A 26602-nucleotide genomic window follows, 5' to 3' on the forward strand; every position below is an offset into this window, starting at 1 on the left:
CTGTATACTGTCCTTTGCTTACTCTCCCTATCCTCTCCTTTCCTTCACTCTTGTCACTTTGTAATGCTGTGCGGTGAGCCTAGAGCCTCTTGTTTGTGTCATGGCCCATAGCTTCCTGGGCTTCACTTCATCTGTCAAGCAAGGCCCTATGTAGAACCCCAAAATAGACTGTACTATCTTTTGCTAACTTTCTTCCCACTTTGCAGTGTCACATATTTATTCCATTTTGTACTGAAAAATTTTTATGTCAGAATGCTCTGAGTTGGGGCAGGAGGTGAACTGGAATCTTAATTTTTTAAATAATATGAAAATCTATATAAGTTGTCTACCTTTCTTTTGCCTGGCAGGATGGCTGCATCACATTTTGCCAGTCAACTGAGAAAGGATTTAAATATTGAGATGATTAGAGCTAAAATTGCTGAGGAGAGATTTCTCTCTCAGAAAGCAGGCAAATATGATAAATATGAATGAAAATGACACTCCAACGTTGGAAGGTAGAAATCTTGAATTGGAGGAGGCATCTCAAGAGCCTATTCCAGAAGAGATGCGTGTGAGGCAAAGTAAGTAAAGAGCTATTGTAGTTTTAACTGCTTTGAAGAGGGGAAAAAAGTTGGTTTAATACCTGAGGTTAAAAAATCCTTGACCAGGGGCCAGCTGGGTGGTGTGGTGGTTAGGTTCACATACTCTGCTTCTGCGGCCCGGGGTTTGTGGGTTCGGATCCTGGGCATGGACCTACATAGTGCTCATCAAGCCTGTGGCAGCGTCCAGCAAACAAAATAGAGGAAGATTTGGCAACAGATGTTACCTCAGGGGCAATCTTCCACATCAAAAAAAAAAAAAAAAACTTTACCAGAAGAATGGAGTTTTGAAATCCCATTCTAAATAACTTGGTATTTTCTACAACTAAATACTGTCTATTTAAGGTAAAGGCTGTGAAAGTTCCATTCACTTGTGGAGTATTGTAACGCTTTAGGATTCCTATATGGCAGTACGGATAATAAAGTTCTGACTTCTGGAGTTTGAATAAGATAAGTGTTGACAAGATGAATTGATAAGGGACATTAAAATAGAAGTTTTGGAGATAAATGAGGTGTCCAGTTGTTTAAATGTTCACTGCTTCAATTTTGTCATTTTCCAGGACCAGTGAAATATGCAGCATGTACAACATATTGAACGTATTCAAGCTTAATTGATTCTGCAAAAGAGAGGCTTGGGCTAAAATATTTCTTCCAGATTTATCACTTTTGTGATTCTAAAGGAAAATGAGAGAAAAGAATTGGACAAAAGTGTTGTAGGGTTGTTTTTGTTTTTGAGATGACGTGATCGGTGCATGTTTGAAGGTCAAAGGAAATGGGTTGGTAGTTGAGGGGGAGAAAGTAAGGAATAACGTGTCTTAGGAGTTGGGAGGAAACGAAAACTGGGCCATAGAATGATAAAGGGTGACCTTTAAAGGAAGAGCTAGACATTTTTTGTCTGAGGAGGTGATATTGCTGCCTATATCAGCTCCTTGCGTCTACTCTAGCCCTCTCAAATACTCCGTTCCTTGACCAAAATCTCTCAAAGGAAAGTCTAACTCTGTCAGTATGCTGTTAAAATAGCCTTTATTTTCCATTTGTGAAAGTCTAGAGGTGGCAGTAGGCCTGGCATGTTCCAGAGAAGCAAGCAGGTGAGCGTGGCTAGAGAAGAACGAACAAGGGGGACAGTGCCCGTAGAGCCCCGAGGGCCTTCTTTATGGGGAGATGAGCTTTACTCTGAGTGACATGAGAAGCCATTATTGGATTAGTGTGTTTATAATCTGCTTTATGTTTTAAAGCATCACTTATGGATGGTAGGGTGACCAGCATGGCCTCCAGGAGACCAGCTGGGAGACAACTGCAATAATTTAGCTCATGGTTGACCACAGTGGGAACGGCAACCCTGGGTGGTTTCATTCTGGATATATTTTGAAGTTTGAACCAATAGGATTTCCTAATGGAGTGGATGTAGGTTGATAAAGAAAAGTCAGGTTGGTTCTAAGGGTTTTGGCCTGAGCAACTAAAAAAATGGAGTGGCCATTTACTAAATTGTAAAATACTGAGAGAAGAACCTGCCATCTATAGATGGCAAGTCAGGGTACTGTCTAGTATGGTCTGATGACGTGAAATATAAAGCTGGGCTGTTCTACTGAAGAGGAAGAAATAATTGAGAAACAGCAATGAGGGATCACCCCCCCGGCCCGCTTCAGGCCCAGTGATATGACCTTTTTGGGAGAAGAAATCAGTAAACCACTTGAGAGGACAATATGGGGAGCATTGTCTTCAGGGGAGAGTCAGGTTTCGGTTAGATCAAGAGATGAAGGGAACAGGAACTTCAGGGAAGTTGAGGATATAGGGGTTTCATCGATGATTAACCATTTCATCATCTGAGCTTTCGCATCTTCTGTTCTTTGCCTGGATTATTTCTGTTAAACAACTTTATTCAGGTAGAATTTGCATACCATAAAATTCACCCATTTAAGTAAATGCCTTTTTTTAAGTAAATTTACTGAGTTGTGCAGTCATCTCCCTGGATTATTTTAAACCCTCACCCAGTGGGCAAACGCACTCTCATTCTTCAGAACCCTTCTCTGGTATTCACTCTTCTGACAAGCCTTTCCTGACCTCCCCAGACAGGTTTATACTGATTCTCAATTGTGCATTCTCGTAGTCTTCAATCCATGCTAAACCAAATTGAAACTGTGCTCATCTCCCCCACGATACTGTGAGCCCTTCAGGGGCAGAAATTCTCTTATTCTTACTTCCTAAAAATGTCTGGTACATAGTAGCTGCTCATATTTTTTAAACAAGTTTAAATAAACATGAGAATACATAGTAGAAACCTGAGTTGAGAATCATAGGTGAGAGGTAAGGAATCTGACAACTAGCCTTAATCTCAAAGGAAAAATTGTGTTAGTTACCCCAAAACTTAATGGTTTAAAACAACAAGCATTTATTATTTCATACAGTTTTTGTGGGTCAGGAATTTGGGTGCTGCTCAGCCGGGTGGTTCTGCAGGTTGCAGTCAAGGTGTCATCCAGGGATGCCTCTGAAGCTTGACTGAGGCTGGAGGAGCTGTTTCCAAGATGACTCACTCACATGACTGGCAAGTGGATGCTGGCTTTTGGCAGGAGGCCTTAGTTCTTCGTCATGTGGCGTCTCCATAGGGCTGCTTGAGTCTCCTTAAGGCTCCACATGGCCACTGACTTCCCCAGCGCAAGTGATCTGAGAGAGAGCAGGGCCAAGCTGCACTGTCTTTAATGATACAGTCTTGGAAGCCACACTCCATCATTCCCACACTTTTCTTGGTGACACAGCTCAGCCCTATTCTGTGTGGAGGGGACAACACAAGGGCGTGACTACCAGGAGGTGAGAATTGTTGGAGGTCAGCTTGGAGGTGGGTGATCATAGAAGTTAATTAATTTAAAAGTGAAGTAATGCATGCCTAGTACATGACAAGCTGTTAATATGTGAACAAGAGAAGGCAAAAGGAAGAGAAACTTTAAAAGAATAGGGGTTGAAATGACTTGTGTGGTTAGCGTGCTAAGGAATCAATACGAAGTTACTGAAAGTATTGCTTAGCAGCTGTTGAAGTTAGACAATGGCATATTAGACATTTGGATAACTTTTTATTTGAACGTTTTATATGCTATTTTCCCCCCTGCTTAGGATCAGCGAAGTCTCTCTTCTAAGTGATCAACGAAGACAAATGCTCCGGAAATACCTAGAGGAAAAGCGACTAAAAAAATTAAGAGAGAAACCTCAGCGACAACCGTTTATAGTGGGTGTTTATTGACCCAATAAGCCTATTTTTCTTTCATCAATACCAGCACACCAACCAAAAAAGGTAAATTTAGTATCATAACTTGATATTCAGGAATAGTTCTTAACCAGACTTTTCTTTAAGAGATTATACTTGATCTTAGCCAAGAGGCCAAGAAGCGATTCTTTGAGAGTTTAAATGACTAAAATAACCCTTTCCCTGTAGTCCCTTTATTCACTTAGCTAGTTGGCAGGAGCCGGGAAGGACATACTAATAGTTCAGAAGATAAAGATCAGGTCTCTCGGTGCAGCCATAGGTAGGTTGACACGGGATAAAACTAGCAAAGCAGTCAGAGCCGGGCTGGACGGGGAAGGCCGGGTGAAGGATTTGGCGTCCATCCTGTCGGATGCGCAGAGTCAAGAGAGGCTTATACATGAGCTTGTACCATGATCAGATTAATAATTCAGGAAGATTACCCTTGCCTGGAAGATCGTAGTCTGGAAGGGGAAGAACTTATAGGTAGGAAGACTGTAGTGAGACTGTCGTGATAGAATAGATGAGACAGGATAAGGGGACTGGGGCAGTGGGCTTAAAGGAAGAAACAGGTGTGAGACATCTCAGGAGAGAAATTGACGGGGACCAAGCAGATGGTGAGGGGTGAAGGAAATTGAAGAGTCGGAGATAAGATGATTCTGAAGATAAATTAGTTTGAGCAACCATATAAATTGTGCTGCTGCTAAAAGAGGTGTGGAAGGCAGGAAAAGGAATATGCCTAAGTGGGTGCATATTGATAATGCTTTTTCTGCTTTTTTTGAAGCTCATTTGGGCCATCTGGATAACAGGCAGTTGGGAATAAAAATTTGAAAATCAGGACGGAGATCCATGCTGAGTGGTGGATTTAGGATATGATATTGGGAGTATGGATGGGGGTTTAAGCTCTAGGGCTAAATGAGACCACTCCAGTAAAGATATACACATTGTGAAAGAGTGAGGTCTAGAGAGCACCTTCAAGTGGGCAGAAGTCAGGTACCAGTGATAGGTCAGATTGGCAGGAGAGCTAAAACAGGACAGAAGCTGGAGGAGGGGTGATCTAAAGAAGAGAATGATCCATGAGTCAAGAGGGATGAAGTTTGAACACAGGCAGCTGGATTTGTAAATTAGGTAGTCACTGGTGATTTGCTCTTTTCAAGGTAGTCTCTTGTTGGCTGTGTATTCATTCCTGATTTAAATAAGAAGTGAATAACATAAAAGCTCAAGATATCGCCTGTTTTTGTTTGCTTCAGGAATGTCATTGATTTATTTGAGAGACCTTTGATTACTCTGCGTGTGACCTTAGGATAACATGGAAGTGACCAAAAGTAGTAGAATGTAGCTCAAGGTGGAAAGATACAGAAAAATATGGTGTGTATGTGTTCGAGGAGGGCGAGATTGTTTCTGTTTGGAGGAACATCAGAGAAGACCTCTTGGAAGGGGCTGAATTTAATCTGGCTTCTCAAGAGTATGTAAGGCACCAGTCATTGGTCTAAACTGTAAACAGCTATTTACAAAGTGTTATATGTAGGGGGAAAAAGACACACATTGTTGTGTTAAATAACACGATTCACCAGTAGTTTTTTATTCTACTTAGACAATAGCCATCGCTGAATATTGTTTACTTTGTGCCTCGTTTCTTCAGCACTAGATCTTCCCTGAGATTTGGAGAAGCAAGTGGCTCCTAATCTAGAGGAGAAGTCTGGTTGTGCTTCTTCAGGAATTTTAGAGTTGATAAATATCTTATCACTTTTAATCAATCCTTCTCTTGCTGGATTTCTTCCTTGCTTTCTGATCAGGTCTCCATTTTCTTATGGACAGAGGAGAAGTGCATAATCATTGGATTTGAAGGCAAACTGTCAAAGCTAAGAAAGTAAGCTGTGCAGTATCTTTTCATAAACAGGAGAGAAGAGATCTTAATACTCTAGTCTCTTCATCGACCCCTTCCAAATATTTCCAGTTCATCATATTAACAAGGATTCTAATACCTGGAAAACATAGTATGAAATTTCTCCTTTGTGCTCACTGAGAAATATGAGTACGTTTTGAGGCTTTTAAGCATAATTTAAATCAAACCAGAACCAGAAAAGAGAGTAATTTAAGTTAGCAAGTATCTTTTTGGCAAGTATCTTTTTGCCATAAATGAATAAGGGTTAGATGACTATGGGTAAAATTTAACTTTAAAATGGAAACTTTATTTTGTAATGAGACATGGAAGTAAATTATGGCAGTTCCTTTTTTTAACTTTATCTTCTTTTGATTGTTTTAATGCTGTTCCATCTTGTATGGATTGCCAGGTCAAAGGCCAAAGCCCAAATGGAGCTGACTAGGGTGTAGTTGATAGGAGATAATTGTTACTAAAATGATGAATCATGCTCCTTTTCTCAGAGTAAGTAAATTCATTTTAAATCTATTATCAGCTTCAATCAGAGTGATTATTTTACTAGAGTTAACAGTACCAAACTCCCTGTTATTGGTATGGTGACATAGAGCAGTTTTGGCTAGATGCTAAGGAAGTACTCACTTGAAATATTCATTGCCAAACATCCCTTATGAGATCTATACCAACTCTGTGTGTCACTCTGTTTGTTTACTGGGCTCTATTATGCATCCATGTCATTATAAAATGCAGATAGGGATATAAAGCACGTAGGGTGGGGGATAAACTTATGGGTCTTCAGAACACCATTATGAACAAAGTTAATAGGACGATTACTAAAATAAAGTGAAGTGGGCAAGGAGGTAAATAGCATGTCTCTTTATCAGGTGAGAAGGCTCTGTTTCATGTATTCAATAAATTGAGTCACTACCATGTTCCTCTAGTCTCTAGGATATAGTAATGAATAAAGCAACCTTCCCTGTTTTCATGGAGCTTACATCTGAGATAGGCAATGAAAAGAAAAATATATAGTATGTGATGGTCATTAGTATTATGCGGGAAATAAAAAAAAAAGAGAAGGCAGATGGGGAGTATTGAAGCTGGTACAGGGTGAGCTTCTGATGGGGCCTCGCTGAGACAGTGGCATTTTGAATGAAGTCTCCAAGGAAGTTGGAGAGTGCACTGTGGGAAGAGTTTTCTATCCAGGAGAAGATTTTTCCAGACAAAATTCAAAAGTTTTGAAGCGAAAACATGCTGGTATGTTTAAGGACTCTCAGAAGATTATAGTCAGCTATTTTGAATAGCTTAGGCTATTAGCATTTTCAAAATTCTAGGATTCTACAAAAAGCTTGTAAGGAAATCTATATAATGGAAAACTTTTTTCATCTCATCTTATTTGGGGTGGTGGATTTTTTGCTGGGTCATTTACAATAGTCAGATTTCAGATGAGGGGTCAAAATACCGATTGAAAATGTGGTAATTTGATTCATTAAGCAATTAAATCACGTACCACCTAATCTTTTAAATAGATCATTAATAGGAGTGATGTTCAAGCAACATGATCTGGTCAAAGACAAACTTCTGAAAAGAAAGTGTCCAACGAGAAAAAAGGTAGGGGTGTTAGCAATTATTATAAGCTCTGATGTTGCCGCAACAATGCTTTAGTAATTGCCGAAAGCATTTAATTTCATGGTTCCCGCAGCAGGGCAGCCTGCAATGCCCACGTGCGTGAGAACCACTCGGTCGATGACTCAAAGAGCGAAGCAGACCTCAGGGAGGCAGCCTCCGCGGGAGCAGCCTCCGCTGCGCCGGCCACGCGAGCGGCGCGTGGTGAGAACTGTTCCTTCATCAGTGGCTGAAGTAGAATGCTCTGGTCCCTGAGGTTTTTCGTGTTCAGTTTTTAAAGTCATCGTGTACTTCTTTGAGTAGGCGAGGAGGAAACGGGAGATTCCAGGTCCCGAAGACAGGTTCAGTGCCCCACCATCCAGTTAGCACACAGTGGGCGCTCAAGCGGTGGAGTATGTGCATCGGTGGGCAGCGCCACAAAGTGAAGATTAATGGCCCCAGTAAATTACAGCCCATTTGTTTGGTGGAATACAGTGTACCGTTTAAGAACGATCCTGTGAAAGACACTTCATGACATGGTTCAGGATATATTAAGTGGGCAAAGAAAACAGGTCAAATTCTGAACAGTGTGATCACAATTCTAAAATATGTATGTGAATATGTGAACATAGGAAAAAACTGGAAAAGCATACCCTGAAGTGTCAGCAGTGATGATTTCTGAATAATGTCATCTTGAGTGATTTTTATTTATTTATTTTTTGAGGAAGATTAGCCCTGAGCTAACATCTGCTGCTAATCCTCCTCTTTCTTGCTGAGGAAGAGTGGCTCGGAGCTAACATCCGTGCCCATCTTCCTCTGCTTTATATGTGGGACACCCGCCACAGCATGGTTTTGACAAGCAGTGGGTAGGTCCGCACCGGGATCTGAACGCCTGGGCTGCCAAAGCAGAAGGTGTGAACTTACCTGCTGCGCAGCGGGGCCTGCCCCTCTGGGGTGATTTTTTTTTTTGCATTGTTTTTGTGCTTTTCTTTTCCTGATTTTCTATAATAAATATGCATTTGATAGTCAGAGGCAAAAGGTAAAATACTTTAGCACCTTTTGTTTTGAAAACAGATATCCTATACTTGGCAGGAAGTTTTATCTGTTTTTATCATATTTAAACAGGATATTTTTAAATAGGATATTTTAAAATGACTTTTAATCATAAAATCCTTTAAGGCATAGATTCCTATTGTTGCCTTTTTTCTTTCCCAAATTACCTAGTACTTTTTTATTTTTTTTGAGGAAGATTGGCCTTGAGCTAACATCTGTGCCCATCTTCCTCTAGTTTATATGTGGGACACCTGCCACAGCATGGCTTGATAAGCAGTGCATAGGTCCATGCCCAGGATCTGAACCAGCAAACCCCGGGCCACCGAAGTGGAGTGTATGAACTCAGCTGCTATGCCACCGGACCGGCTCCTTACCTAGTACTTTTAATGCAGAATTTTCTATCTAGTCAAAATGGATCTGTTATGTCATTTTTATTTTAGATAATAAAACAGAAAGAAAAGTACCCAATCAAGGAAGGCCTGCCGAAAAGATCGAAGAAGAACCAGGCAAGGTAGAGTATAAGTATCTATTTCTAGACATTTGGAAAATCTCATTGCTATTTTCATGAAGCTGAAATTAAGCTTACAGAACTGCTTCAAGAGGGTAACCTCCACGTGTGTGAAAACCTCTTGAAGCACAAGGAAGCATCAAGAGGGTTTACTGTTATGGTTTGTGAGGTGTCTCATCTTCAAAACCTTATAGGTAGAGAATGTGTAGTTTGGTTAACAGAAGAGAGAAAATAAAAACACAGCTGACGGAAACCTTCATGTGAGCATCGGCTAGGAGATGGGTGCAGTGGGTGAAATGCGTTGACTCTGGATTCAGCTAGGCCTGAGTTTGCCTATTGTCTCACTTCCAATTGGCTATATAATCTTGGGGAAGTTATGAGTTTGTTCTCCCAGCTGTAACATGTAATATCTACATAGAGTAGTTTCAAGAATTAAATCACCTGACGTTTCTGACAGCATCTAGTGTAGTGCCTGGTAGAGTCTTCAAAAAGAGCCACCATTTCAAGGACCCAATCCCTTAATTTATAATCCATGCTACAATTCCTTAGCCTTAAAAAAAAAAAAAAGAAAAAGAAAATTATGCCAAAGTGTAAGAAACCTGGCTAGATTCTTACCAAAAATCAGACATCGATCCTCCAAGGAAGGCAGTACAAGGTAATCTTCACAGGCGAGCAGCTGGACCTCACAGCTCCTCCCTCAAGGTTGGTTTTCTCCTTAAGGATTATCGCTAGAAGTGTCTACCTTTGCAGCCACACAGGCCTCAGGGACAGTGTTACCCTTAAACTCTCGTCCGGGTAGAAATACTCTGCTTTCAATTCATATCTCATTAAAACTCAGAAACGTAGAAACCTCTAAAAATTATGTTGAAATGGGTGGGTTAAATTGGCAAAGGTGGTCGAAAGGTACAAACTTCCAGTTATAAAATAAGTAAGTAGAGAATGTAATGTACTGCATGGTGACTACAGTTAATAATATTGTATATTTGAAAGTTGCTAAGAGTAGATCTTAAAAGTTCTCATCACAAGAAAAAAAATTTGTAACTGTGCATGGTGGTGGATGTTAACTAGACTTACTGGGGTGATCATTGCACAATATACAAATATTGAATCATTATGTTGTATACCTGAAACTAATGTAATGTTGTATGCCAATTATATTACAGTAAAAACAAAATACCAAATAACAAATTGACTTGAAAAAGAAAATATGCTTCACATTTTATATGGTTAATCTTACTGTGTCACATTGAAAAATAGTTTTGCTCACATGATAAAGTTATTTATAATAATCCAAAGTTATTTTAAAAAAGGGATTTTGTCCTTGACAATACTAGTAATCCAATAAACATTGGATTTCTGATTCTCAAACCTTTGTAATTATCAACATAATTTAAGTAAAAAGATATGTATTTGTTAGGTGAGTGAATTTTTCCACCTTAGTTTTCATATATTTTAATTTTTGGTAATACCTAAAACCTATTATTTAGTTTTTTTAATATGGATTGGTTCTCCCTCTTTCTGGACCATAGCAATGGTTTATGTAGCTGGTCTTCTGACTCCATGTAAACATTTAATTGTATTTGTTTTTGTTTCTTAAATTATGTACATGGGACATATCTCTTAACTTTCACATTTTTGGGCCTAAAAAATTGGTGGAATATATCCCCAGAAGAGAGATTCTCACTCTATTCTGTTTATTCACATCCAGGTCATTTCTTTTAAAGTTGATAGTGAAGTAAATACTTTGGAATCACAAACCAATGTGACAAACGGAACGGATCCAGATGGAGTCTTATCAAAAGTGGAAAAGTTACCTAAGACAAATCCTGAAGAAATGAAAGGGAGGCCATCCTTTGCACCAGTAGATTTTCTGTTTCGGCCGCCAGATGGTCTGAAGAGCTATGACGTAACACCTAGGACTCCAACAAGTACCGCTACTTTGACACCCAGTTACAGCTGCATCTCTTTAAAAACAGAAGTGTAAGAATGAGATGTTATTAATGAATTCCTTGCTGAGATGGATAACGAATGCCTTTCTTAGATTTGGCCTGTGCTTTTTAAGTTATTTAGTTAGTAAACTATGTTCATTATAAATCATGAAAATTTGACTTTTCCAAAAAATTTTTCAGAAGGCTACAATAATGTATTTGACAGGTTTGATATGTTCTGTGCATTGTTATTATTTTCATGATTCAATCTGCTTTATTTTTGCTTTTAAGAAGTGACTTTATTGTAACACTTAGAAATAAATTTTTAGAAAGAAGAAATTGCTATACTGTAGCTCAGACATGGTTTGGATGTTTTTGTTTGTGTTTTTTTTTTTTTTTTTTTACTGAGTATTACTTTATAAAAACTATCTCTAAAGACAAAATGATTAACTTGTAAAGTGGGGAGAAAAAAATCAGTTTGATGCTGCTCTTTGGCATCTGAGACTCCTAAGTGCGTATGTCCGGTGGACAGGTCTTTGCATCTGTGGATCTCATCGCAGGGAGTAAAGACGGGCCTTCCCACTGGAGGAGTTTATGGTTTTTCCCCTCCAGATTAGACACGTGTTAAAAAAACAGAAACATATTTCTATTTTATCCCATGTTTTATAAAAACAACATAATTTTGAAACCCTTCAATGAGATATATGGGGTTCATGTTTCATGAAGTGTAGTTTTGCTCTTGTTTTTAGTGATAAGACTCTAGAAGTAACAAAAGAAATTTTGGCATGCAAAAGTAAAACTTCAGTACATCAAGATTCCAATGAATTACGACGTCCTTTGAGTTCTCTGTCAGTCGGGAGCACAGGTATGGTATTTTAATGAAATTTCTACTTATTTCTCTGGGTTATGATTTATCAGAGATCGTTTCAAGCCGTTTTCACCATATGGCTCACCATGTAGCTCAGGGTGTGATCTCAGGTTCAGAAGAGACTGAAAAGCATGGGGAGGGCTATCTGGAGACAGAGCTGGAATGAGGACTACAGACTGAGAGGGGGACCTAAATGTAAATGTGAAAAGATGAAGAACATTGGAGACACTTTAAAAGGAGATCCGATGAATGAAATCATTGAGGCAGAAATAAAATTTTAAATTTCAATGTTGAAAAAATTGAAGTATTTAAGAAATTTGTCTTGTGGGGGATGTCATTTTAGGAGTTGCTGCTTTGAAATGTATATGTAATGTTTTCTTTAATCTATAGATCGTGTCTTAAATAAAAATGAAACCACTACTGAAAATTTACGTGGCTTTCCAATAAAAGAAGTCCCATCACTCGAAAGAAATGAAGATCAGACATCTCAGCAGCGACATGTGCTGCATTTCAGGTCTGTGCGTTTGTTCCCAGTGTAAGCATTTTGTATTAATGTCTAGACATTTAAAACCAAAATTAAACTATTTTAACCTTAATATAATACGTAGATGAATTAGGAAACTGACATTGAGTGATTTTTATTTATCTTTTAAATTAAATTTTTTTTCAATGGCTAGTATATTCATATGGTTCCTAATTTAAAAGATAGAAAGAGGTACAAGTGAGAAACCCTTTTTCCAACTCTGCTCCCAACCCTACAGTTCGAACCTTCCACAGAGTCAAGCGTTATTCATTTCTTGTGAATTCTTCCAGAGATAGATAATGCATATGTAGATAAACATTTTTTTAATGTAAATAGTAGCATACTATTCTCTTTTCATTTAATGTTAAATGTAGGAGATATTCCATTTTAGTACTTTAAGAACTTTTTCATGCTGTTTTTTGTGTGTGTTTTTTAATGGCTGCATAGTATCCAATTGTATGGATACACCACGATTTACTCAGTAGGTCCCCATTCCTGGTTGTTTCCATTGAGTTCAGTCTAGTAGTATTACTGTCAAGCCTGCAAAGAACAAGCTTGTATGCTTTTCAATCCTCTCCTGTGCAAATATATAAAGACCTCAATTTACATTCCCTCCAGCAAAATTTGGGAGTTCCTATTTTCTCATACCTTTTCTTTCAAACAAAGAAACTAAGTTAATGTGTATTTTATAAAAGAAGGATAGAGGGAGAGGCTTGGAGGCTCCTTGGCCCACTAAATCGTGAGATAGTATTATGTTTCTCCAACTATTAAGACTGAACATTAATTAGGGTCCCTGTTTGGGAACCTAAATGCCGTGTCACCTAAATGCCTTGGACACAGATCAGAGGACTGCATCTGGAGAAAGGCCCCAAAGCTCCACATCACACAGGAAATGATGACATACTATGTCCTTTAGTGCATATAGCAAGAAAATTCTCACACCTTTTCCAATGCAGTACTAACCACTTTTTTGGGCTTTGACAATCAAATAGAGGAGAAATATTATCTTCCTGTAGTTTTAATACTTCCTGTAGTTTTGTTCTATTATGAATGAGTATATTTCAGAGCCACTTCAGTTGTTTGTAGAACATAAGGTTTTATTATTGTAAGGGATTTTAGAGATGAGCTAGTCCACTGTGTTGTTGGACTGAGACATTGAGATAATAAGAAATTTACCCAACTAAATAATGTTGGATCTAAGCCAAGTCTCCTTTCCATTAGATATAAACAGCTAAATTTTTCTTCTAAGAAAAAAACTATCCTTAGTTTCTCCTGCTAAGATGCTTTTTGTAAAGAGACAGATTTCAATTTATCTTGGGCCAGGGTTTCTCAACTGGCACTACTGACATTCAGATTGGATAATTCTTGTTGTGGGGCTGTCCTCTGCATTGCAGTATGTTGTGTAACATCCCAGACCAGTAGCACTCCTCTGGTTTGTGACAAAGATGCTCTAGACATTGCCAGATGTCCCCTGGGGGGCAAAATTGACCTGTGTTGAGAACTACTGCCCTTGGACAAGCAAAGCCTACTAATTAGAATCTGTGAGGCCCTGACACTGTAATTCCAGACTTACAGGGTTTAGCTTCAACTTACTCTTGGCAGTTGGGTTGGTCTTAGTTCCATGGGCAATACCAGAACTAAAGACAGAACTCAGGCATGTCTGGTTCTTTCTGTTTCATCTCTGATAAATAAGACCAGAAAGAACTAGAAATATTAGCTTGGAAAGTGGCTCTTGGCATTAACCATCCACATAAGTTTTAGGTGTAGAAAGATGGACATATATAGGATATCAACTTGTATTTATGGATTTTAATATATCACAGTTCATAAAATAAGCATCAGCTCTGGAATATTACTATTGTATAAGTGTCATATTGCTAATACTTAGATATTAGTATGAAAAACATTTGTAAAACTCAAACATATGTCATAATTTTAGAAAGATTCCCCGATATGAAAGAGAGGAATTAATATTGACCAACTGCCTTGAGTGGGAAAGGAAGCTTGAAGCATATATTCCAAACAAAGGTGAGGGAACATTTATGTTTTTTGTCTTAGCTTTGTTTATTTTATTTTATTTATTTATTCTTTTTAGGAAGATCGGCCCTGAGCTAACATCTGTTGCCAATCTTCTTCTTTTTTTCCCTCTCCCCAAAGCCCCGACATATAGTTGTATATCCTAGTTGTAGGCCATTCTAGTTCTTCTGTGTGAGATGCCACCACAGCATGGCCTGATGAGTGGTGTGTAGGTCCGTGCCCAGGATCTGAATCAGCGAACCCTGGGCTGCTGAAGGAGAGTGCATGGACCCAATCACTTGGCCACCAGGCTGGCTCCACATTGTTTATTTTAATATGTTTACATTTATCTGAAACAAAAATCTAGTGTTACCGAACTTTATAGTTTTGTTATTCAAAATAGCAAGAATTTTCATATCTCAACATATGTTCACTAGTATCTCTGTGCTAAAATGGTAGATGACTTATAAGCTGTAAGTAATTAGAATGTTACCCATCATTCCTGGGAGTTAAACGTTTGCCTATTTTATTATTAGATTTTTTTGTGACTTTTTGAGTGACATCTATATCTAGTATTGTTTAATTATACAAAATATTTTCTGAATGAAAATTACCTAAATAAATACGGAACAAATTTTCTGATATTTCCTTAATCTTATTTGGAGAAGCTTTTTAGAAAAAATCATTTGTGTGCTGTGTGAAGTCCTTAGATGCTGGGGTACAGTGGGTTGTTTGAGGTTGAATTCTTATAAAATACAAGGTGAGCAGAATGCTGTTTACTATGTAGCAACATATATGAGAATGAATATTGCTACGTTTTAGTGGAAACAGAAGCAGACAGTTAATGCTCAGTATTTGTATGACAAAGTTTTGTAGTCGATGTTTTTTTGTTTTGCTTTAAGGTAAGAGTTTGATTCTGGAAGCCCCAGTTTATTTGGGGTGAGGTCGTCTTATCAGCTGGCTGACTTGCAATCAAGGTCCTGTTCTGTTCTCTAGCTTTTAAAAATCTCATCTTTCCCTTAGCAGAAGATCTTATTCCCCTCGGAGTTGATCAAAAAAGACTCGTTAAGGCAGAAATATTCAAACGGTTTGAAGAACTGCTGGACAATTTGGAATACAAACTAGGCGAAAAGGATACCACCTGTGCAGACCTGGATGGGTTCTGGGACATGGCCAGCTTTCAGGTATGTGGCCAGGATTTGGAATGGATTAACTTTCAAGTCGCATGTTTTTGGAAGTGAGGTAACAGTAGTAAAATGGGAGTAGTAGAGGCTGCTTAGGTATCTGTAATAGTAAATGAGATATTAGCCCCTTTACAAACTGTAAAGCACTGTCTAAATTTTATGGCTGCTGTCCGCTCCTCCCGCATATTGTCAGGGTAATTTCTATATGGGTTGGAAATTGAGATTCTATTCAGCTGTTGCCTAGTCTGTGATGATTCCACGTGTGAGAAAATGAGGACGAGTCTTCAGTAGCTGGGTCCATCCAGCAGTTATTGTCCCTGCTGTGTGCTAGGCATTGTACGAGTAGCTGACAAATAGGTGCATTCTCTACCCCAGAGGAGTTTATAGTTTTATCATGTCAGACATAGCCCTCATTCCAATCTGGTGTAGAAAGTGCTGATAGAGGCCATTACTAGGAAGACCAGTGAAGGTTGGGAGATGACACTTTCTAGCTTTTTGAGCTTATTTTAGAAATAAGCATATAAAATACTATTTCAAGAACCAGTGGCCAAAAACCATGAGACATTTGCAGACAGCCCAAAACCTGGAAGAAGGGGCTGCAGCAGCACAGGAAGGAAGCTGTTTAGATGAGGCCATGGTCTGATCCAGGAGAAACAACTTTAAAAGCAAGTGTTAATATGCTCAAAGAGACCAGACATTCTTTCTGCCAAATAAGAACAGCTATGAAACAAAAGAATATTCCGAGAACGACAAAAAGAGCTCTTTGAAGTTAAAAACTATAAGAGCAGAAATGTAAGATTCAGTAGAAAGAGGGAATATGAAGCTGAGATCTCCCATATATTAGAGCAAAAAGAGAGAGAAAATAGGAGAGACTAGATAAGAATATTAAGGGGGTCAGTCTAGGAAGTATAATATCCAAATAATAGGAATTCCAGAAAAAGAGAACAGAAAAAATAGTGGACAGGAAATGATCAATGAAATAGTTTGACATTTTTCCCAGAACTGGAGGACCTGAATTCCAGATTGAAGGAGCCCATTGAGTGCCTAGCACTGTGAGTCAGAGTAGACTCACACCAGTGCACAATGAAATATAATTGTACAACTCTTGGGATAAGGAGAAACATCTAGAAACTTCCAGAGAGCAAAAACAAGTTTCATCCAAAGGGTCAAGAATCAGAATAGCCCTAGATTTCTCAACAGTGACATCAAAATCTTGGAGAACAATGCCCTCAAACTTCTCTGGGAAAATAACACTCAGCCTGGCGTTGTATACCAAGCCAATCACGCTTGAGGGTGGAAAGGCATTTTTCAGACACACACGGTCTGAAATTTTACCTCCCATGCACCCTTTCTCAGGAAATTGAGAACAGCCCTCACAAAAATGAGGGAGTAAGCCAAGAAAGTGGGAGGAGGTGGGACAGATCCCCAAAAAGTCTAAGGGAATTGTGGCTGAGGTGAGTAAAGAGGGTGGGCAACGGGCTTAGGAAGCAGCCGTTCAGACTAGAGCAGGAGGCTGGGGCTAGGCAAGATACTGTCTCTGAGGCTGAACGGAATAGAATACCCGATTGGTTTGCTTTTCTAGTTGTATTAAGAGGTGATTTATACATACTGTGCAGAGTTTAGAGGTGAATTGATGATAGACGCATTAAAAAACTAAGCAAACAAAAAGCAAAGCAATGATTAAGTCTAGAGAAAAATGTGAAGAAACACAATATTCTGGTAATTATATGGCCCAGAAGCGAATAGTATTTATGGAGTCATAATAATGTCAGCATTACTTTATGACCAGTTGACATAATAATGGGTTGGTTCACTAGCATCCTTCAATGGTGACCAATTAATTTTATCTTTCTTAGTATCATAATTATTTTATGGATTTAAAAGTATTTGTGTTGGCATCGTTTACAGTCATTATCTTTATTGATGCTCATTTCCCAGCTTTGTCCAGTGGGAGCATCTTCAAGTTGGCTCCTGGGGCTTTTATTTATTTTAAAAAGCTGTACTGAGGATAAATAATCTAGATAGTATAAAATTTACCCATTCTATGTGTAAAAGTCAATGATTTTTAGTAAATTTACAGAGTTGTGCAACCGTCGCTGCAATCCAAACTTAGAACATTTTCATCGCCACAGAGAGATGCCTCTTGCCTGTTTTCAGCCAGTTCCCATTGCCACCACGAATCCCAAGCAACCACGAGTCTCCTTACTGTCTCCGTAGATTTTTTTTTCTGAACGTTTCATTCTAAGTAGAATCACCCAATATGTGGTCTTTTGTATGTGGCTTCTTTCCCTCGGCGTGGTGTCTCTGTGGTTCCTCCGCGTTGCAGCACATGCCTGTACTTTGTTCCTTTCATGGCTGAGTAGCGGTTCATGGATACATCAGTCTTTATGCTCCAGTTGATGGACATACAGCTTGTTTCCACTATTTGACGATCACGAATAATCTGTGAATATTCACTTACAAATCTTCATGTGGGCATGTTTTCTTTCACTTGGGTAGATATGGCTGGATCATGTGGTAAATTTGTGTTTAACTTTTTAAGAAACTGCCAAACTGCTTTCCAAAGTGATTACACTCTTTCACGTGCCCACCAGCGGTGTATGAGAGCTCCTGTTGCTCCACGTCCTCACCAGTGCTTGCTCCTGTCTCTCTTAGTAGAGCCATCCTGTGGGGTGTGAACTGTCTTATTGTAGATTTGATTTGCATTTCCCTAATGAGTAATGATGATCAGCATCTTTTCATGTGCTTATTAGACATTCATATGTCGTCTTCGGTGAAATATCTATTCAAATCTTTTTGCCCATTTTTAATTGGGTTTGTCTTTTTATTATTGAGTTGTAAGTGTTCTTTGTATATTCTGGATACAAGTTTTTATCAGAAATATTTGCAAATATTTCCTCCCAGTTTGTGGCTTGCTCTTTAATTTTCTTAAGTTATCTTTTGAAATGCAGATGTTTTTAATTTTGATGAAGTTCAGTTTATCATTTTTTTTAATGTTGTGATTTTGGCATTATTTCCAAGAACTCTTTTTGCCTAACCATAGGTCAAAAAGATTTTATCTTATGTTTACTTCTAAAAGCTTTATCTCTTTCACTTGGGTCTATGAACATTTGGAGTTCATTTTTTAAAAAAATTAAGTTGTGATTACTTATTTTTTACTAAGAAAGATTTGCCCTGAGCAAATCTCTTGCCAGTCTTCCTCTCTTTTTTTTCCTCCCCAAAGCCCCAGTACATAATTGTGTATTCTAGTTGTAAGTCCTACTAGTTTTTCTGTGTGAGCTGCCACCACAGCATGGCTACTGCTAGGCAAGTTGGGTGGTTCCACACCCAGGAACAGAACTTGGGCTGCTGAAGCAGAGCATACTGAACTTTGACCACTAGGTTATCAGGGCTGGCTCTGGAGTTCATTTTTGTGTATGGTGTAGGAAAGAGCCCAAATTAATATTTTTTTCTTGCACATATCCACTTTTCCCAGTACTGTTTGTTGGAAAAAACTATCTTTTCCTCATTGAATTGCATTGGCACTTTTGTTGAAAATCAATTGGTCATAAGTGTAATCCTGAGTCTTTCTGACATTTAAATTTTTTAGAGAGAGGGAGATTGAGAGTACCTATTTGTATAAATGCATAGTAAGGAGACTCAAAGCATATTTACCCAACTGTTGACAGTGGTTACCACTTTGAGGAGATTGGAAATACCAGAAGGATGGGGATCACCATCCTGCTAGTATGTATATTATGTGAATCCTTTAAAATGAGATTGTGCCAGGGTTAGCCCAGTGGGATAGTGGTTACATTTGGCACACTCCACTTCATTGGCCCAGGATTTGCGGGTTCCAATCCCAGGCATGGACCAACACCACTCATCAAGCCATGCTGTGGTGGTGACCCACGTACAAAATACAGGAAGACTGGCACAGATGTTAGCTCAGGGCCAGTCTTCCTCAAGCAAAAAAAGAAGAGGATTGGTAGCAGATGTTAGGGCCGATCTTCCTCAACAAAAAAATTAAAATGAAAATAAAATGAGATTGTGTCAAGAGAAAGAGAAGGCAAGCTACAGACTAGGGGAAAATTTTGCAGAAGACCTATCTGATAAAGGACTGTTTTCTAAAATATACAAAGAACTCTTAAAACTCAATAATGATGAAACAAGCAACCTGATTGAAAAAATGGGAAAAAGAACTGAACAAACACTTGATCAAAGAAGATGGATGGATGGCAAGTAAGTGTATGAAGAGATAAGATGCTCAATATCATATGCCCTTAGAGAATTGCCAGTTAAAAGTACAATGAGACACCAGTACACACCTGTTAGAATGGCAAAGATCCAAACCTCTGACATCACTGGATGCTGGTGAGGATGTGGAGCAACAGGAGCTCTCATTCATTGCTGGTGGGGATGCAAAATGGTGCAGTCACTTTGGGAGACACTTTGGCAGTTTCTTACAAAACTAAACAGAGTCTTACCATACGATGCTGCAGCCAGGCTCCTTAGTGTTTACCCAAATGAGCTGAAAACCTGTGTCCACACAAAAATGTGCACACAGATGTTTATAGCAGCATTGTTCATAATTGCCAAGACTTGGAAGGAAGGAATATGCTCCTCAGTAGGAGAAGGGATAAATAAACTGTAAAAAAAAAAAAAAAAAAAAGGGAGAGAGATTGTGTTCACACTGTATAATTTAGGATATCTCTCCTACCATTTTAGTCATCAAAATAGTGTGGGAGAGTTAGTCACATATGACATCCTTTGTGTAGATTTTTGAGGTTTATAACATAAAATAACAGTGAACAATTTTACCATAATAATTGATTTGAATACTAAATTGAAAATGACAGTCTAATTTTATGTCACCAGTCCAAGTCGTTGTCAATTTGTTTGAAGCTTTTGTTCATTAGTTTGTAAATTTAATATGGTTAGCATTAATCTGATAATCTTGTGCTTTATTTATTAACAGATACAGGATCTGTGCCAAAAATTCAACAATCTGACCATACTTGAGGAGTGCGGATGGGAGAAAGCCAGTAATACGAGCAAAGATATGTTTCAAGTAAATTTGTGGATTTCTAATATAGACTCTTTTACTTTAATGAAGTTAAGCTTTAGAAACATTTGGCTTCAGGTTTTTCACCATTTCACAAAACGTGTCATCTATTACTTACAATGTCCGGATTGTTTTGAAAGAGTGAGGAAAGAAAGGTCAACATAAAATTCAGGATGGTTATTTCTGGGGGTGGGGGGAGGTGGGGCTGAGATTGAATTTGGTCCCCCTGAGAGCTTCTGAGCTGCTAAGGAGCGGTATGTACCTGTGTGTTTTATTCTTTAAACTGTACCTATACATTGTTTTGTAGTAATAATAACAGTAGTATGTAATTTATATAATGTGCCAAATATGCTTCGCAGGCCCTCATACACATTGACTCAGTTAATCCTCACAACAGTCCTGTGAGATGGGTGCCATTATCCCCGGGTGGGGAATCTGGGGCCCAAGAAGCCTGGAGCACGTGCCCAGGGTGGAGCTGGGTTTCTCACTCCAGAACCCATGTTCTTAACCCACAGGCTATGCCATCTGTCTGCTTTCTATACTCTTGTGCATGATGTATTTCAAAATGAAAGAACTTTTTAAGTAGAAAAGACGAACAATGACTCTTAGACTCTCTCTCTTCTTCTCAAATTTTATCATGGAAAAGTTCCTATTTTCTCTGTAAAATTGGCTTTGTTGACATGACAGATTCCATTCTTATCTATTTGTAGTAATTTTTGTCCTAAAATATTTTAAATCCAAGCTTTTGGTTCAGATTCCTACTTCTCAAGCCACCTTGGAGCCCTGCCACTTTTCCTTTTAGATTTTAGAAAAACGCCTGTGGTTGTAAAATCAGATTTCTAACCTGGTACTTTATTATGCTGTGTAATCCAAATAAAAACTCTGTTTTGAATTCTGTCTTAGGAGTTTAAGAAATTAGAGTATGAAAAGATTATTGTAGGATTATTTTACTAATGAAATCTCCTTACTTTACTAATGCAGTAATGTCTTAGTAAGACATTGGTAATGTCTTACTAATGACAAAGGCCCTGAGGACAGTGACGAGATTGATTGAATGAATATCAAGTCTATTAAGCAGGAAGGGTGCTGGGACATTTGGACCTCCTATGGGCATTTTTTATCCAGTGCTTAGTCCTGGGAACATAACAACACCAGCGACGCAGATAATGGCTGTGTCATGATAACATTATATCAGAGCCTTGTAATTCTGCCCCTTGCCACCAGTGTTTCTCTCCTACTTTATTTTATAGGCCATTGTTAAGATTACTGAACAAGTAAAATCAAACTAATCTTTTATCTGTACTTTGAAACCATTCCCTCAGACCTCTTATTCATTGACCTCTCATTCCATCAGTTAGCCTTGTTCTCTCTTTGCCATCAGTTTTTAGACATGTTGAAGGGTCTTGTCTTTGTTTACATTAAATGACAACAACAACCACAACCAGCTCCTTCAGGGAAGGAACTTTGTCCTTTACCTTTGACCCCCAGCATGTTTAGCACATACTAGGAACTTGATAAGTATAAGATAGATGTATGAAATATTTTAGGTATGCTTTATTTTTCTTATAAGATGGTAACGAGTCACTTTACTAAATGTCATAATTTCTCTTTGTAGGACAAAGTTGTTTCGGGTATAGTGAGTGAACCAAAACAGGATGATGCCAGGATTGCTGATGGGGGTTGCCTCACTGCTGTGAAGAAGGCAGTGAGAGAGAGGATGCAGCTGGGTGAGTGTGCTGAGGCCATGGGCTCTGCGGTGCCGAAGGAAGTTGATCGTATAACATTTGACGCTGGATCTTTTAGAATCAAAAGTCCCATTAAATCGTTCTCAGGTTAGTTTTTCTGCTGAGACTACTTAAGAAAAGTATTTGGGTTGGATGGGATCTTGTACGGGAGGTGAAAAAGTTTTCACAGGAGGTGATATAAGCTGTCTGTGATTTCTGGAAAATAGACCACATCCTCACCACCAAACACTTGCAGATTTTGTTTGATGGATAGGATTAGATTACTTGAAGTGACAAATCTCCTAAAGTTGCTTTTCTGTGTTTGCTAAGTGACTTCATTTCTGTTATTAGCCCCTAACCCCACAGTCCTGGGAGGAAGGTCACAGGTCCCAAGAGGGAAGGGAGATGATGAGGAGTGAGGTGATTTCCTTCAGGTTGGTGCCAGGCTGGATGAGAATTTCAGATGCAAAGGAAGCTTAGGCACCAAACCATCACACTTCTCTGGCTGTGCTTAAAAAAAGATGCTTATGGAAGGTTGGGTTTGGTTTTATTTTCATTTGTATCAAAACTTTTGCCCAGAACTTTTGAAACACAGTAAATGTGCTAATTTCAAAATATTCCAGTGAAATCAGCTGAGGTAGACCCCAGTTGTGGTAGACCTATTAACAATCGACAACAGGGGCTGGGCCTTCCTGGTGGCATAGCCGCTGGGCTTGTGCACTACGTTTCGGTCACCCAGGGTTTGCCAGTTTGAATCCTGGGCACAGACCTACACACTGTTCATCAAGCCATGCTGCAGTGGTTTCCCATATGCAAAATGGAGGAAGATTGCCACAGATGTTGGCTCAGCAGCCATCTTCCTCACCAAAAAAAAATCAACAGCAGATGCTAATCCATGTTGGATATAAGTAGCATTTTACATTGGACCAAACTATTTGGGATCCTTCATTGTTTGTGAAGACTCAGAATTAGAGAAATTCCCTGAAGTTTTTTTAGTTCTCCTCCTTTTCAACACACATCGTCAAACCTTTCTTCAAAATGACCAATTTTTCTTCCCTACTGCCTACTCCTACTTACTTTGTTGTGATTGTCATGCATTAAAAAAGGGCTCTTGTGTTTTTCTTAAAATATAGCATATGATAGTGATGTCTCCTCTCTTTTGCTGCTCTGTGGTGCTCTTCTGGCTGGTGCCTAACACAAAATAAACATCACCTTGGACGGACATTTCATGTTCCCCAGCTGTGTTCTTCGTTGAGATTCTTTTGGGCACCTTTAATGTTACAAGCATGAGATTTGTTTGTAGAAGACCCTTTTTATACTGAAATTAAGGATGAGAATTTTACTAAACAGAATTTAACAACATTGAAAAACTGTTATAGCATAAGAGGACCTATATTTTTGTCTTAGCATTTGATATATGGAACTTATCATATCTTTCAAAGCTTTGTCCATTTCTAATAACCTTTGTGAAAATATTTAAAAAGTTAAAAATTCTTTTTTTTCAGCAGTATTTGATAATAAAAATCTCATGACTGAATGCCATCTTCTTGATTCAGTAAGTTTTCCAACTTAATCTGAAAAGTTCTTTTATATTCTAGATTTGTTTTATAAAATGAATATTACTCAGTTTTTAATTGAAATGCAGTTTAAAATTTGCATCTTGTTTTTTTACTCTGAAATCCATTTTTATTCATTTTTGTCAAAATGGGAACAAAATTTCATGTTTACATACTTTAAAATATAGTATGTTTTAGTATTAAACTCTGAAGGTGTATTTCCTTATGTGACTTATGTGTCAAATGTGCTGTGACAAGTAGGTTGAGTACTTGAATATCTAACATGTGGCCTGTGTTATGCAGGTGTTTCTAAGTGATGCAGGAAAGTGTAAGGCAAGGTTTCCGCCCATCTGAAGAATGTGCTTGGGGACACGATGTCTAGTCTAGCTTCAGTTGCCATTGGCTGTTTTCGTTCTAATTTGCTTAGATTACTCTAATTATGTTCCATTTTATTTGGAAGCCCCCGGCCTTTACTTTTGGTGACCTCTTGCCTCTAACTCCAGCTCCAGCATTAGTCCTCTGGGCAGCCTTCCTGTAGATGCTCTTGTCTCTCCCATGTTGCCTCATGTCATGGCACAGGTGCACACATTTAATCTCGTATGAGGAGAGGGATATGAATGTGTTATGTTCCTAAAGCATGTTGTAACTTCAGGGCTCCATTTCCCTGATCCACCCTGGGCTTCTCTCAGGCCGAGCGTCTGCCTTGTGTTCAGGGCCACTGGCACAGGCACGATGCAGCACTGCTCTCTTGCCCACTGAGTGTTTGCTGCCCTGGTTTTCTGCCCTTCCACGTGGTTCTAGTTCAGTGACCTGGGGTAGAACTGCGCCAGGTGATTTTAATGTGTAGCCTGGCTGAAACTCTGGTGGACAGCCTTACCTTGAAATTTTCCAGGGCAATTGCTAAAATGGCTCAGGGAATGGCCTTGGTTTGCTGATCTTTGATTTCAGAATATAAACAATTAATTACAGCAAGTGTAGGATCAAACAGTGGAAACTGTTGTTAACCTCATGAAGCCTGGCCAATGCTTGGCTTCCTGAAGCCACCAATTCCTTCAGGACCTCTGTTATCTTGGCTTGCTTGGCTCTCAAAGTTGCCTTCTTGGTGTTGAGGCTTCTGGGTGGCCCGGTGTCTCAGTGGCAGAAAGAAGTGTGTTACTGTGATCCGCACTCTGGTCCTTCTTCGTTCCAGCTGCCTTTAATTGCAGGCTGAGACCAGAGGGTCAGGCATTTCATCCTAAGGGCCATTTATAGAAACCTGACTTCATCTTGTTCCTAGATCTGAACTCAGAATGATAGGTTCTGATAATATATGATCTTATAAGTAAATCTGGAAGCTCATGAATCATAATATTCTGTTTTTCATATATGAGTAATATGATTACAAGTTCTTCACAGTTATCTATACATTATGTTGCTGATAAATCTTAGTACCTTATAATTTACTCTCCCTGTGAATTCTTTTCTACTTCTGTATATATTACAATTTTGATTTTTTGGTATATTTTTTGTTGGTCCCCCTTTCCATTGCAGACCCAAATTATGACTTGCTCCATAGCATCATTTGAGCCTGAACTGGGGCTTGAGGGGGAACAGAGGAAAGGATCCCACAGGGTCTGACTAGTAAAAGGCATATTAAGTGCGGCTCTATGGGTTAGGATTTGTGGACTCTACAGAAGTGGTTTAAGATGTGGCCTCAGTTTTATTCATCCTGCATGTGCTGCTGAGTCTATTTACATGCTAATCACCTGTTCAATGAAAAAAGCTATAGTTTTGAAATTATATCTGCTAGAAAGTAGCATAATCATTATGTTAATTTTATTATGTACAAAAATGTTATTTATGTTATTAATTAATCCACTATTAACTTGCAATGTTGCAGACTAAGTTGGTGAAACTTGAGTGTTACTTTAGTGACTTTTCTGACTTTGTTCTCTAGCCACGCCCAGGGTGCAGCAATCCCTTCACACAGGTGGAGAGGAGACGACAGGAGCATGCCAGACACGCTTCCTTTGGTGGGGACTTAATTGCCTTTTCACCTCGAACGCCTCCTAATAGAAATCAACCAGAAGAACTGTGAATTTAAAAAAGCAGAACATTTTTTTCATAATCTCCATGCTGGAGTGTGTTCTTCGATACTGAAAAGTTAAAGAATATGGATTCATGTTCATGTATATACTGTTATGTAATGTTTTAATATTTACTAAAGTGTGTTTTAGACATACTGTTTTTCAGGACATGTGGGGATATTTTTTACTTTATGAAGAATAAAAAATGCACTGTGCCTTGCCTTTTTGTTTAAAATGTTTTAAGCTTAGGGCCAGCCCCATGGGAGTGTGGTTAAGTTCGTGCACTCTGCTGTGGTGGCCCAGGGTTTGGCTCGTTCGGATATGGCACCACTCATCAGGCCACCCTAAGGCAGTGTCCCATGTGCCACAACTAGAAGGTCCCACAAGTTAAAAATATACAACTATGTACTGGGGAGATTTGGGGAGAAAAAGGAAAAAAAAAACATTGGCAACAGTTGTTATCTCAGTTGCCAATCTTTAAAACAAAAAACTAAATCTTTAAGCTTAAAGCTAAGTATATTCACAGCTCATGAACATTCTTCAGTTTAATCAAAATATGTTAAACTTTGACAGAAATATTTACATCCTTTCATATGTTATTCTTAGTTTGAACTCTTAAATTTGTTGGTGTTGAACAGCTTTTCAGGCTGCATTTTCCAGGTGTACTGCATTTCTTTAGATGAGCTTTCTGGATTCTGAAGTCAGTTTACATGCTGCTGTTTCAAATGGTCAAATTTTTAGAGATGCCTTTTAAAGTTTTGCCTTTTTCATTTTCCCTTTGACATAACTGACAGCCTTTGAAGGAAATGCCTTCTTCCTTTGAAGAGAATGATATCAGTCA

The 26602-nt window shown here is 38.7% G+C and overlaps 1 protein-coding gene and 2 long non-coding RNA genes across 3 annotated transcripts; all 3 read left to right on the forward strand.

Annotated features, from left to right (window-relative positions):
* Positions 1–347: 347 nt before the first annotated feature.
* Positions 348–3685, forward strand: LOC139078989 (uncharacterized). Its single transcript, XR_011532231.1, has 2 exons — positions 348–560; positions 1139–3685. It is a non-coding gene; the product is annotated as an uncharacterized lncRNA (long non-coding RNA).
* Positions 3686–6871: 3186 nt separating this feature from the next.
* Positions 6872–7300, forward strand: LOC139078990 (uncharacterized). The gene is made up of 2 exons (XR_011532233.1): positions 6872–6943; positions 7216–7300. It is a non-coding gene; the product is annotated as an uncharacterized lncRNA (long non-coding RNA).
* A 71-nt stretch (positions 7301–7371) lies between these two features.
* Positions 7372–25981, forward strand: LOC103564164 (disks large-associated protein 5-like; the record flags this gene model as incomplete). The annotated part of the gene is made up of 11 exons (XM_070591597.1): positions 7372–7516; positions 8785–8855; positions 10561–10832; positions 11530–11645; positions 12039–12162; positions 14111–14199; positions 15211–15371; positions 20329–20421; positions 22031–22247; positions 23645–23694; positions 25632–25981. Coding segments are annotated over 11 exons (1479 nt in total), but the record flags the coding sequence as incomplete, so codon positions are not given.
* Positions 25982–26602: the final 621 nt, after the last annotated feature.

The sequence above is a fragment of the Equus przewalskii genome, chromosome 2, assembly GCF_037783145.1.
Source record: "Equus przewalskii isolate Varuska chromosome 2, EquPr2, whole genome shotgun sequence".
In the NCBI taxonomy this organism is placed as follows: domain Eukaryota; kingdom Metazoa; phylum Chordata; class Mammalia; order Perissodactyla; family Equidae; genus Equus; species Equus przewalskii.